General features: G+C 37.6%; 1 protein-coding gene across 1 annotated transcript; it reads right to left on the minus strand.

Annotated features, from left to right (window-relative positions):
- Window positions 1-265: 265 nt before the first annotated feature.
- LOC145603951 (uncharacterized) lies at window positions 266-1096 on the minus strand. Its single transcript, XM_081659917.1, has one exon. It carries the CDS (start codon window positions 1094-1096, stop codon window positions 266-268), a length of 831 nt encoding a protein of 276 aa, XP_081516043.1.
- Between the last annotated feature and the right edge of the window lie 12887 nt (window positions 1097-13983).

Here is a 13983-nt window from a genome sequence, read left to right on the forward strand (position 1 = left end):
GCTAACTGAGCTCTTCCATGGTGAAACTACCAGCATCAGGAGCAACAGATTGTACAGGCACCTCAAGCAAATCACCACTACCAAAACTACTCTCTGCATAGTTAGCAAACCTCTTATTGCTCTGACCTTGATTGTAACCAGGCTGCCCCTTGTAACTAGGAGGAAACCCATTCAGCTGAAAACATTTTTCCATACTATGTCCAGTCATTTTACAGTGATCACAATAATAATTGATCGACCTTTTAACTCCACCTCCTCTATTAGACTAACCTTGCTGGAAACCACCTCTATTGTAACCACCTCTATTATATCCTCCTCTATTATACCGATTACCCTTATATCTATTATCAAACCTTTTTGTAGCAAAGGCTACAGGTTCAGCAGTATTCTTCTGAGACAAATTGCTTAACTCTCTGTGTTTCTCTTCTTGTAAAACCATCATGTATGCTTGTGCTAGAGTAGGCAAAGCAGGCATCATCAAAATATTTGACCTAACATTTGCATAATTGTTAGTCAATTTCATCAAGAACACCATTAACCTTTGATCTTGCTGAACTTTCACATACTTTTGTGCCAAATTACAGGTACAACCAGTGTAGGAACAAACAGGCAATGGACAAAGATTGTCCAATTCATCCCATAACTTCTTAAGCCTATTATAATACTCCGAAATTGAGTCTTCATCTTGAGCAGCATTAGCCAAATCTTGCTGTAATGCAAATAATTGTGCAGAAGAAGCATGACCAAATCTTTCTTCCAAGTCCAACCAAATTTCTCTTGCTGTGTCAACAAACAGAATACTATCAGCAACCTGTGGATCTAAAACAGCTATAATCCATCCTATGATCATGTTGTTACACCTATTCCATGCCCTTAAAGTGACAACATCAGTACTAGAAGGTTTAGTCAAAGTTCCATCTACAAAACCCATCGTATTTTTAGCTGTTAAGCCAATCATTGACCTCTTCCAGTTTCCATATCCATTACCATCAAAAACACTAGAAACAAGCTTCATCCTAGTAAAATCAGAAGGATGCAAATAATATGAACTAGTTGGATCTTGATTCAGATCAAGAACTCTATCACTCCCAGCCATTTTTAAGAATCAATTTCACAAAACACAAGATATGCACAAAAAATTCCAAACCCAGAATAACCAGAATCAAGAAATTTAATTGATTCAATCGATTCAATCCAACAAACAAACCCAAAAACAATTCGTACAACAAAATCAATCAAACTCGGACAAATAGAAACAATTTGAATCACTATCGAAACAATTGATTAAACCCAGAAAACTGAAGGAAAAACTCACAAAGATTTTTCTTCAAGAACTTAGCACAAACTTCGCACTAATCAGAATCGCAACACCTCGCTCTGATACCATGTTACAAACTGAAGAAAGAATCAGAAAATATCGGAAGCTTTATTAATCTCTATTAAAGGCTTTGAACTGTAGCTTTATTACAGAGAGAAAGAAAGAAGATAGTAGGAGAAAAATATGAAATGAATTAATTGCATGTAAAGCTTAATACAAGATCTTATATATTACTCTGTATTTATTACAACTAATTCGAGCACTAAAATACTCTAACTAATTGTGCTGAGGTGGCACTAGTATGTTACAGTTGTAACAACTTGAGACACGTGCTTCACAATAGACAACAAGAAACAAAAATCAAAATGAAGAGAACCAAAAATTATCACTTGGAAATCGCGAGGAGCAGCTCAAGAGCGCAGAGGAGAGAGAAGATTCATGAGCTTTTTCCATAGAAGTCCATCTTTGATCTTGAAATCGGAGGAGAGAGAAAGATGAGGAAGGGAATGATGGGTTTTCGATGGTTTCGCGAGATGTCTGGGTTCGAGGGTTAGGTTTCAACGGAGGTGGTTCCTTGCTGTCGGAGGTGGAAGTGTGGGTTCCTTGCTGTCGGATTTCTGGGTTTTGATCTGGGTATGGAGGAATATGGCAAGGGAGGAAGAAGATGAAAGAAAAAAAAGGGGGAAAATGTTTTTTTTAAAAAAAATTTAAAGTTTTTTTTTTTAAAAAAAATAGCCAAAAATATTTTTTGGACAAATAAAAATGCAACACGTGGCAGGTGACCTATTATTTTAGGTTAAGTGACCTGCTTGACCTAATAGAATAGAACAACCCCTAAAGCTTGGATTATTGTAGAATAATCAAAAGGTCGGATTAATAAAAATAGACCACGCAAAGGTTGGTTTATTAGAATCAAATTTTCCTTATACTTATCTATTTGTTGCACAAATAAAATAAAAATTTTCTTTCAAAAAAAAAAAAAATGTTGAAGTCCCTTATTAAAACCAAGTGATACCAAAACCTTTGCGTTAGTCTGCAAGCATAATAAATAAATATTAATAAAGCAATAAAACACAACATATTCCGAGGAGAACTAAGCATGCTTCGCTATTCACTCATGCTCATCATGAATATACTTCATCACCTGAAAAACTTCTTTCTACTTGTCCCCACTCGTAAGGCCAAGATAAAGACAAGACCAAATAAACATACAAACATACAAACACACAATCAGCAAAGTTGAGTACATAACAAAATCAAACACACTAACATGCTTTCATCCTATCAACCGCACAGCTTACCTTGTTGCACCTGTAAACAAGCATTCAAGACATTCAACATTTAACTAGACAAATACCAATGTCCATTTAATTTGATTACGCATCGAACGGGTTTCCAACCAAATCCCTGCCCCAAATAAATTGAGGTAAACTACACCGGGAGCTAACCGGGTAAGTAAATGTAACATGAAGTAATGAACGTCCTACGCATAATAATAATAAAAGGAAAATACAGCGTCCGGTACTCCCAGTCACTACTAGAAAATAGCGAATGAGCACCGGTTCAAAACCGGCTTTGCGCACCGATTTTGGACCAGTGCTTATTTGAGGGATGCCAAAAACTGATATTTTTAGTTATGGTTCGGTGGCAAAAATGGGGTTTTTAGTACCGGTTCCTGTTTAGAATCGATGCCCTTAATGGTCTAACTTTTTTTTTTTGCATTTTTTTCATTTAAATTGATATATAAACACTAAGATATACTTCCTCCGTTTTTTTTAGTTGACACTGTTTGACTTTTACACTATTCACACAACACGCTTTGACTCGCTTTTGTGGTTTATACATACGATAAAACATATTCATGTGGGATCTTGTTTGAATCGGTTCAATGTATATTTTATTAATATCCACTTTTTATAATTTTACAATGTTGATAATTAGAGATATTAATCGTTAAAAACATGCGTTGGCAAGCGTGAAAATAGAAAGGTGTCAACTAAAAAAAACAGAGGAAGTATATAAACTTATAATTTTCATTAATACAAAGCTATAATATTACAATTTTAATTCAACAAAAAAAAAAAAACAAAACAAGTACAACAGAATAACTATATAGCAAAACAGCAACAGGAGCAGGGGCATAACAGCAATCAACATAAGGAGATGATTCAAACTAAAGGTAGTCTTAAATGTATAGTCATCAAGAAGCTCTGTCAAAACAATAAATCTGGTGTCACGTCCCACACATTATGTCTAATGAAATTAAAAGTTTATTGAACACCAAGTTAACTTATATTGAGTTAACATCACAATCAGGCCCTCAATTCTTACCTTTTCATTCTTCGGGTACTCAATTATTTTTTTCACTCTTTGGGTACTTTAACCCAAAATCCGGCCAACTAACTCACCTTTAACTCACCGTTAACTATAGGTAATTAAATACTAATTACACTAGTTAATTAGTCCCGTGCAATGCACGGTTTAAATAATAAAAATTTACTATAAATATTTTGGTAAACGCGCCACTTTATCTAATATTTAAGTAAAACATAGCACGCAAATTGTGGTCCCTCTAGTAATATTAACTGAGTTAAAATGAAGGATTAATATTGTTAAATATTCTTATTAACTTCATAGCTTTAATAAAATTTTAAACATGTTAGCCTTCATTTTTTATTCATTGTTGAAAGTAGGAAGAATTAATAAAGAGTGAAAAATCCAAACTCTACAATCACCAATAAAATGTAGGAGGAAAGAAAATGTGAAAGAGACCAATCGTCAATTATTTTTACTTAATAGAAATAGAAATAGAAATTTTTTATTTAGTCAATTTAATTGTTAAAACTTTTAGAAAAATGTATAATTAATTAACCATTTTCAAATATTAGCTTTACCTTGAAAAAGTTAAAAAGAAAATAATGTCAAAAATAATTTTGGAGGGAAATTATTATAAGAAGCTGACACGTGGATAGTGATGATGTCAGCGGGAATTAGTTTAGTATTAGTTATAGATTTAATAAAAATAAAATGTATAAATTAAACTAATCTGTTTTCTAAAAAAATATAGCCATTGGAGGCTTTTAAAATCAATTTACAACAGCAAAAAAAAACAAAAAAAAAACTATAAAAATATCCTTCCAAACATATGGAAAAAAACCATATCAGTAATGCAAAATTGAGAGCAAGATTTCCCCACAAAACAAAAAAAAAGAAACAACAGAACAAGAATTCCTGAAAATCCTTTCAATACATATCAATATACAGACAATTCATGAGGAAGAGGATGAAAAAATCAGAATATTTCCCTCTTCAACTTTCTAACTCACAATCAAACTCTGATGACTGATTAAATCTATAGTCGTTAGTGGCTATTAATTTGAGTTTACAGTAGTAAAAAAAAGCCATAAAAATATCCTTCTTCACCCAAAAAAAACCATATCAATAAGGCAAAATTCAAAGCAAGATTTTCCAAAAAAAAAAAAAATAAAAAAAAATTCAAACAAAAAATCCAAAAAATCCCAAACAAAAAAAAAAATAAGACAAAAAATCCTAAAAATCAGTCCAGCTTTCTCAAGAACAGATATCCTTCTCCCTTTTGTGTTCAAGTTCCTCCCTTGGAATATTTTTGCTTGCCTAAACAAATTAAATTGACCATAATCTAAAGTTAGCGACTTCAAATTGACAACAAAAACAACCAAATTTGCAACATTCACCCATAAAATTTTTGAACGCACAAAAACATTTATGATCAAACCCTAGCACAATTTCTACAACAATTACCCACAATTCAACAAAATCAATCACATAGCAGCAATATACTACATCATAAGCACAAATTAATTGAAAAAACAACAACAAGTCACCATTGCATTGTCGTCCTCAACCCATAAACTATAAACCCTAACTCGCAAAACTACACTATTCAAATACCATAAATAATCGAAATAAAAAAGTAAAAAAACAAGTAGATTACTGAAGAATCATACATACCTCACAAAATGGCTGGGATTCTTACCTTTTTCCCCAAATTTGGCTACAATCCAAGCCCTTTTCCTCACCAAACCTCGTGACAATTTTCCAGAAAAGGAAAAAGAATATGAAAAGGGGAGGAAGAAAAAAGAAAGCCGTGCTTTTTTTGGTGGGCCCCACAAGTTAACCCAAGGTACTCAATTTTTAATCAAGGGACTCAATTCTTTTGGGTGAATTAATTTTTTTGGCCGGAAATAGGGTAAGAGTACCCAAACGATGAAATTGAGTACTTAAACGGTGAAAAAATCAACAATTGAGGGCCCATTTGTTGTCTTAACTCACTTAAATTGGGATATGAAAATTGCAGCAGAGGGGAAGCAGCATGGCAACATATTCAAGCTAACTCAGTGATGAAGCCAAAACACAGCTTAGAAAATCAAATCCAAAACTGAAATATGAGCAACAAAGCAAAAACAGAACAAGGTAAGAGCTGAACAGACATGGTTTGGAACTGAACGACTACAATAAAGCTCAATAACCCACAAGATAGTCCACAAGTTACAGGACTAATAATTACCAATGAAAAAGGTAAGAGCTTGTAAAAAAATTACAAAAAAAAAGACTCACATGAGTCACATACTCACTTTTCTCAGCCCAAACAAACAAGTCTAACATCAATATGAGCAACAAAGAAAAAGCAGAAAAAGAAAAAAGATAGCATAAGATAATTTTTTTTTTTTTTTTAATCATCTAGGCTAATTGTCACTAATGCTCTAATCTTACACACAAATAAATCAATATTATACTACGTACAAAAGTATTAAAAACACATACAAACTATTAAATGCTTTTTAAAAAATTAGCAGTTGTATGTACAATTACAAAATTTACAACCTAAGGCCCGGGCTATTCACTAGTTTTCTTTTAAAAAGCACATAATTCATTTTTTGCTACATTTGTTTGATATATGATACTTTCACACATATATAGGATCAAATGGATCCAGATGAAAAATTAGGGTATATAGGAAGTGATCATGCCACAAGAAGCATGCTTGCATATATGTGATTGCTGATGTTTAGAGAGAGAAATAATAAATTTTTGTTTCTTTTATTATCCCGGGATTGAAAAGGTTGGAGCTTTTTGCTAGTTGTTACTACTGTTTTGCTGCTGCTACTGCTGTTTTGCTATTATTGCTATTTTTTTGCTGTTACTCCTATTTGTTGCTGACTGCTGTTTTCCTGCTACAACTGTCTGATGTTGCCGTTCTGCTAGCTGCTATTATTGTTCCGTTCTACTAGCTGTTATATATTACCGTTGTCGTTCTGCAAGCTGCTATATATTACTGTTGACGTTCTACCATATCTAACTGCTGATATCTGTTGATATTATTGCTATTTACAGCTACCATGTGTCTATTTTTTGAAATTTGGAGATTCTTCGTATTTTCTCATATTTTCCAACAAGCTAAAGACCAAGTTGATTTCCTTTTTGTTTTCATTATTATATTGTTTGGCCAGGCCAAACATAAAAATTGGTGTTTATGAATGATTTTTTTGTAAGAATTGTTATTCTAAAAAGCAATAAAACAGAAATAACTTATCTCTTGATGCGTGAACCAAACTGACAGTAGCCGTGTCATGGAGAACCACTGACCTAAAAGACGATTCCGCGCTACCTCCCGGTGTAGTAGACTAGAAGCGGTCGCCCTCCAGGATAAGCACAGCGCCAAAGTTTATGTGCACTCACAAACCCGACTGGAATTCAGAATACTTGCTCAGAATACAGAATAGAAAGAACTCGTGTTTAGATAATATTTATAAAAGAGAAGACTGAAGTTTTTGTGTGTTTTCTGGCTGAAGAAAGACGGAATATATATAGCCAACTAATGGAAAACGGCTAGCATAAAACAAGGGAGGAATTTGGCCAAGAAACCGTCCAGATTAATATTTGGCCAGTCAAGAACAGAAGCAATAATCAAGGAATTGAATCAGTCAGCTACAATCAAGGGACTAATTAAATTCCGTAATCCCAACAGTCAAAAAGGAATATTCTGTTTAACAAAGAAAGGAAATAAAATTTCTCCAAAAAGATAATAAGGGCCCACGCCCGCGCATCGCATTCCTTAAGACCCCAAGACCTGAGGCCTGAGCCCGACCCGACCCGGCTCAGCGCGCGCGCGCGTGTATGTGTGGTGTAACACACACCTCCCACTCACTCAATTAAGTAGTGCTTAAGCACTACAATATAAAAACAGGGAAAAACCTCATTCCCTAATTAATGTGGGACTTTTCCCTTTCATTTGTTTTTTTCTCTCTCTTTGTTTTTCCCAACTCTCTTGTTTTATATCAAGAACTTCCAACAATCCCCCACAGATTCGAAGATATGAAAAATAAAGGAAAGAAAAATGAATTCTAGGCAAAATAAAACAATTGCATAAGTGTCAATGTCTCGTGACTTGAATTAACACATATTGGACATCAAGCTATGATCCCTCACCTACCAAGTGACTTTCGTCTTGAACTCAATAGGGAGTTAGGGACATGTAGGGAATATTTCAAGCATCCCACACTTGAGGCCCAATGTGATCGTACACTTAAGCATGGTGGCGTCCAAAGGGAAGCAAACTAAAGTAAAAGAGTCGCCAACAAGTTTTAGGAACTTGTAAACAATTTATTGGGTGAAGGTTACACCCCTTAACGATGCAGGAGATCATTAACTCCAACAGGTCTGGAACCATGACTGGAAGTTCGGGGATGAAGGTACAAATCCAACCTAAAAGAGATTGAATCTACCCTAAAAATAGGCCTCTACTTTATTCTTCTGGTATTCATGTGCGCTTTCTGACTAACATACAATCAATAGATTAACCCTAAACCTGTTTAATCTATATTGGTTGAATAGTAATGCACAAACAAAACTATTATTGGCAATCACTTGAATTACAATCATATTAGCCTAAACAAGATTATCAATTATCTTATTAAGCGTGATTACAAGTACAAATTCCCTTTAAACATGCATAAAAGGTGTGATCAAGAAATAATAATAATTATAATGATCATCATCATAATCATAATCATGTTAAAAATAAAGCATAATAATAATAGCAAGATCCTAGGCATGATACTAACAAGATTAATAACAAACCCTAGCATGTCACTAAACATTAAAGATCAATTAGCCCTAACATGACACTACCATGATATTAGGAAAGAAATAGAAAACATCATAAACATATATGATATTAGAAATTTTAGTTATTACCCTAAACATGATACTAGGAAGCAAGAAAAACATCCTAACATGATACTAGGAATCAACAAAATAATCTAAGCATGATTTCTATATCAAAAGATCAATAAAGCAATTAAATTACTTACTTCGATGCCTCGTACCTCTTTCTAATAACAAAATACACACGTTAGTAAATTAAAGGAAAATAATAATTAAACAATTAAATTAAATAATTGAAATAGAAATTTGGGACCAAACCCTCAGAAATATTAACCTTTCACATCTAGGGCGAAGGCAACTTCGAACTTGGCTAGGTGTGCCTAGAACTAATGTATGAGGAATTTTGAGAGAGGGAAGGTTTAGAAAAAGAATAGAGAGAAGAAGCTTCTAGCTTTTAGAGAGAGAATAGAGAGAGATGATGGTTGTGAATGATGAAAAACGGGGAGATACGACCCCTATTTATAGAAAAAATAGCTCGAAATCAAATCAAGTCATACTCGGAATAAAATACCTCCTGTCGCCAACGACAGAAGTTAGTGCTAGACGACAGGAGCAGCGCCATGCGACAGCTGTTAGCGCCAGGCGACAACATTGTCGTCTCGCGCTAAGTCAAAATTAAAACGCGCTTTGTACGCAGAATCATCTTCTTAATACGATTAAGCAGCTAATTCCGCGTTAAGCAAATTAAAATCATATTTGTGATAAATCACATATTTTATTCAAAATAAAACATCTTTAAAATATAATTATCAATCCTAATCTTATTAGAATTAAAAGGAACCTTCTAGATATTTATAGAAGATTAAAATCAATCCTAATAACTTTAGGTTTAATAATTAATAGGCCATCCTCTAGACCATTGGGCCACAGGTAAAATCATTGGGCCTAATTTAATTTAATCCAAAACTTCCTCATTATTCATCGGAATTGGGCTTATAATATATCGTTGGAAAGCTCTTTTCGAGCCCAATCCAACTACACTATTATTGGACCCTTACGATGGACCAAACTAAATTGGACTGGCAATTTTCATGAATAAAGTAAAAGAAAAAATATTTTTGAAAACAGAAAGAGAGATATTTTGTGGTAGTACCTCGCCATGGCTGTGCCTCGCCATCTTCAAATTTGTGGTAGTACCTTGCCATGGCTGTGCCTCGCCGCTATAGACAATCTACTCTCTGCTTCGGGACATCGTCGAAGGTGACTGTGCTTCGCCATCTTCAAGGTTTGTGGCAATACCTCGCCACGGCTGTGCTTCGCCGCTATAGACAATCTCCTCTCTGCTTCGGGACATCGTCGAAGACCGCTGCTTGTAGTTATCTTCAATTTCTAGTGATAACTTTCCGAGGAAAATTACCGAAGACCATCGCTTGTTGATCCTCAATGCTTTGTTTGAATATTTGCTGCTGTTCCTGTACCTCGGCGCGTTTTGTGAATGAGCCGGTACCTTGGCTCTTGTGCTTCTTTGTGAACCATTAGTTCGGTGCTTGCGATGAGCCAATACTTAGGCGCTTTAAGCTAAGTAAAACGATCTTTGACTAGGTCGATCACTTACTGCAATTGTAACCGAACCGATTACTTAATCATGTCAATTGCTTATAGGGGCTAACAGGCGTACCAAGGAACCCAAAATTGCCGTGTAAGGTCCGCATAATCATTTATGGGTGACATGCATCCTGTCGCCGCACCAGCGCACGCCGATACATGCGGTCGCCAGGATTTCGCTTTGTCGCCAGGTGACAGGCATTGGCGCATGGATACAAGCTTGTCGTCCGGCGCTGATGTCGGGTTTTTCAAATAAAACCCCTTTCTTCTTCATTTTGCTGTTGCTGTTGCTGCTTGCTCGCGTTTTCGCTCGAAAACTTCAAATTGCTTGTTCTCGCTTGTTTTTCAACCAAATTCGCTCAAACTTGTTGCAAATCGTAGCTTATTTCATCTATTTTCCCGATCCATGTAAGTTTTAATCAAACTTGTCTCGATTTTTGCTGAATTCGAGTATGTTTATCCGTTGGTTTTCGAAAATTTCAAACCCAATTATGCTTAATTTGCTTTGTTTGTTGAATCTTATGCCTTGAAATTGTTTGATTATGTTTATATATTGCCTTTAGAGTATTTTGAGACTTGTTTTACTCGATTTGGTGAAGAAATGAGCAAATTGCCATTGTTAAGCCCCTTGAGTTCGTGAGAATAATGCGGCTTGTTCTTTGTATTTTTGCTAGCCATTCTTATTCAATTTGTCACAATATTTGTCATAGTATTGCAAGAAATTGTTTGATTATTGAAAATTGCTATTTCTGCATGTATTGAAATTACGCTCTGTTTTAGTACTACGTACTCTGTTTTTTTTTGCGAACATAGTATCATGTGTCTAAGCGAACCTTAGATACTATAGAACCTTTAATTTACTGTCATTTTGCATAATATAGCATGGATAGACGATGAGGTTTCGGCTCTCGTTCTAGGGAGACTCATCGGGAGGACGATCCCGTCGATGTCGGCGTAGGGACCTCTTCTTCTCTAGGGACATTCCCAGAGTGGGATGAGCGAACTCTGTACTTTGCACCTGAGTTTCACATCTCGGAGCGTGTTCGGCGTGGGATCCATAGTGGGAGTGTTCGTAGCCATGGTTCTGGAAACACGACCATTGGCTCCTTATACGACACTTACTTCCGCGATCATGACGGTCTGCGCCGCCTGTGGGAGTCTTGTGGCTTGACTCCTCTGTTGCGGGCCACTCGGGCTTTGTGTTCTTTCAGATAGAGCCATTACGTGGTCCGAGCTTTGGTGGAGTTCTTTTGGGACACCACCAACACCTTCCATTTTCCCTGGGGTGAGATGACTGTTACCCCTACTGACTTAAGTCTCATCACGGGATTGGAGTTTAGTTCGTTCGTGCTTCCATTTGATAGCGAGATCTCCATCTTTTCTCTAAAGGTATTGGAGCTGTTTGGCCCTATCACCATTCGGGCTCGTAGTGAGGCTGAGCTGACGCATCTTAGCTCTCGGTGTATTCGCCGGTCCACGCTCGCGGCGGCTTTTCAGGATGGTGCGACCACCCCAAAGCAGCGGGTGCGCATCTTTGCTCTGATCTTGCTGTTAGGGACTTTTTCACCTGACAGAGGTAGTCGAGTGCTACTCTACTACTTGCCTGCTCTTCGCGACCTTCACATGGTCGGGTCATATGATTGGGCCAGCTTGGCCTACGCGGACTTCCTAGTCGAATTGCGACTTGCTAGTCGTCATGGTTCTTTCGAGCGAGATATCACGCTCTCAAGCTTTTGGAGAACCGTAGAGGTATACTTTATTTCCTTTATTAAAGTTAGCCCTAGATCTCTTTAGCTTTTATTGACACTTCTTTATTCTCGTAGATCTGATTCTACGAGTATTTTGCGTCTCTCGCGCCGGCGAGACCCTCAACTCGCGAGCTCCCCATTGCTGCCGGTTGGGGAGGCCATCACAGTGATGAGGCTACTACCAGGCACGTTCGAGAGTTGATCCTCTCGGTATGTTCCTCAAATACTTGCCTTTTAGTACCTTTAGTAGGATTTTATCTTATGAATATGCATTTTGTAGGAGCCGACCGTAGAGTTTCGGCCATAGGCCGATTTCGACATTCCTGTGCTTGCTGTGCAGTACATTGCTCAGCGTCGGTACTTACAGGGGACGTACGACGCTGTGGTTTATAGGCGAGAAAGTGGCTATTCAGCACTCCTCGGAGGCTTTTGTTGTTCCTGCTAGCCCTTCTCGGCACATGTTTGACAAGGCGAGATTGAGGACCCTTGCGAGTAGGTCGCCAGTGGGTACACCTTGGCGGACTCATGCCCGTTTGGAGCTATGCTATACGGAGGCGTTGCTGCCGCTTTTGGCTCCACCACTTGTTTTTCTAGAGGGAGCGGAGGAGGTATTCCTCATCTTCCATTTTTGCCTTTTGTATAGCCCCCAAGTAGTAACTGACTACTCAGATTTATTTTATAGGATGCGCGCGCGGAGTTTGTTGCTCCACCCATATCTATCACCTACCAGGGGATGTATGGTCCCGTTGAGGAGATGATTCCTCTAGCTCCTCCGGATCACTGCTTTATTGAGCGGTCGATACCTCGGCACCAGACTTGGGTGAGTTATTTATTTGCAGTTTACTTGTAAATATATCTTTGATTGTCACTGACTTGTCTCTTGACAGTTCTCTCGCGAGGTGGTAACGAGGATGGCGAGGGGTTTGGATGCCTTTCGCTACCTGCTGGTGTGATTGAGGGATCGAGCCTCTTGTCGTCGTGACGATGCTGCAGAGGTATTTCTCTTATCCTTATCTCATGCTTTATTTAATTATTTTGCATCTGACATGATTTATTTTCGCAGGGACATCCTATTCCTCCTCCACATAGTCGGACGAGACCCGAGGCTAGGAGAGAGAGATCCGGGTCTGGCTCGAGGCGTCGACGTACCTCTTCCAGGGGTGAGGGTGGCCGATCGGAGACAGCTCCTGCTGAGAGATCGGAGGGTTCAGGCTCTTCGTCTGAGGGTGCACATGTTAGGCCGATAGGCCAAGGAGGCGTGACATCGGCTCCTTTAGGGGGTGGTGGGACGTACGAGGTTGGCTCGTCGTCGCAGTATCCGCCGCAGCCTCAGCCGTTGGCTATTCATCATCAGGGTGAGCCTGGATGGGCTGACCCTACTTTGTCGATCCCGACTGTCGGTGATCCCGGAGCTAGCGAGGGGCATACCCCGCGATCTGCTTTGTTCTTTGATACTTTGGGAGGTCCTCCCCATTTGCGTCCTCCGGCATCGTAGTTGTACCTGTATTTATTTTATTTGACTTGTAGGATTTTGCTATCATGTATTATATGATTTCTATGTTAGACATACTGTATATACAAACTTATTATGCTTATGTTATCTCTGCATTTTTATTTTTCATTTCATGTGCATGTGAGTGTGTGAAAAATTGTGTCTAATTTTGCGCAAAAATTTCCGTCATTTTTATTATCAATGGAGGGTATCCGACTTTCTCCCCCAAAAAGAAAAAATGAAAAATAAAGTAAACTTTGACTAAAATAAGCCTAAAATTAATTAAGCTTAAATTAATCGAAAAAGTGTTTGGATAAGGTTTTGAAAACAAGAGGTCAAAAACCGTAAAGTCAATGTACAAAATCGAGTCGTAATCATAAAAACATGATTCGCATAGCGCGAAAAGCTGGCGTCGTGTCGACTCTCTGTCGCCAAACGCTGACCTTTGTCGCCGGGCAATAGGCCTCGTCGCCAGACGCTGCTCATGTCGTCTGGCGCTAAACTTTTTTCTCCGAATCCTTTCGGGAAACAGACTGTACTAGTTTTGTGCATAAATAGCCCCCAAATCTGCCGATTTTTGTATATTTCGAGCAGATTAAAACAATAATTATAGCTTTAATTCTCATTAAGAAATCATGTCTAAGAGTTTTAGTGATTTTACTCGTGAGTGGTGC

Source organism: Chenopodium album, chromosome 22, assembly GCF_948465745.1.
Source record: "Chenopodium album chromosome 22, dcCheAlbu1.1, whole genome shotgun sequence".
In the NCBI taxonomy this organism is placed as follows: Eukaryota; Viridiplantae; Streptophyta; class Magnoliopsida; order Caryophyllales; family Amaranthaceae; genus Chenopodium; species Chenopodium album.

Excerpts from the sequence above, each read along its gene's own strand:
- LOC145603951 (XM_081659917.1), bottom strand. The coding sequence starts at position 1,096 with ATGGCTGGGAGTGATAGAGTTCTTGATCTGAATCAAGATCCAACTAGT.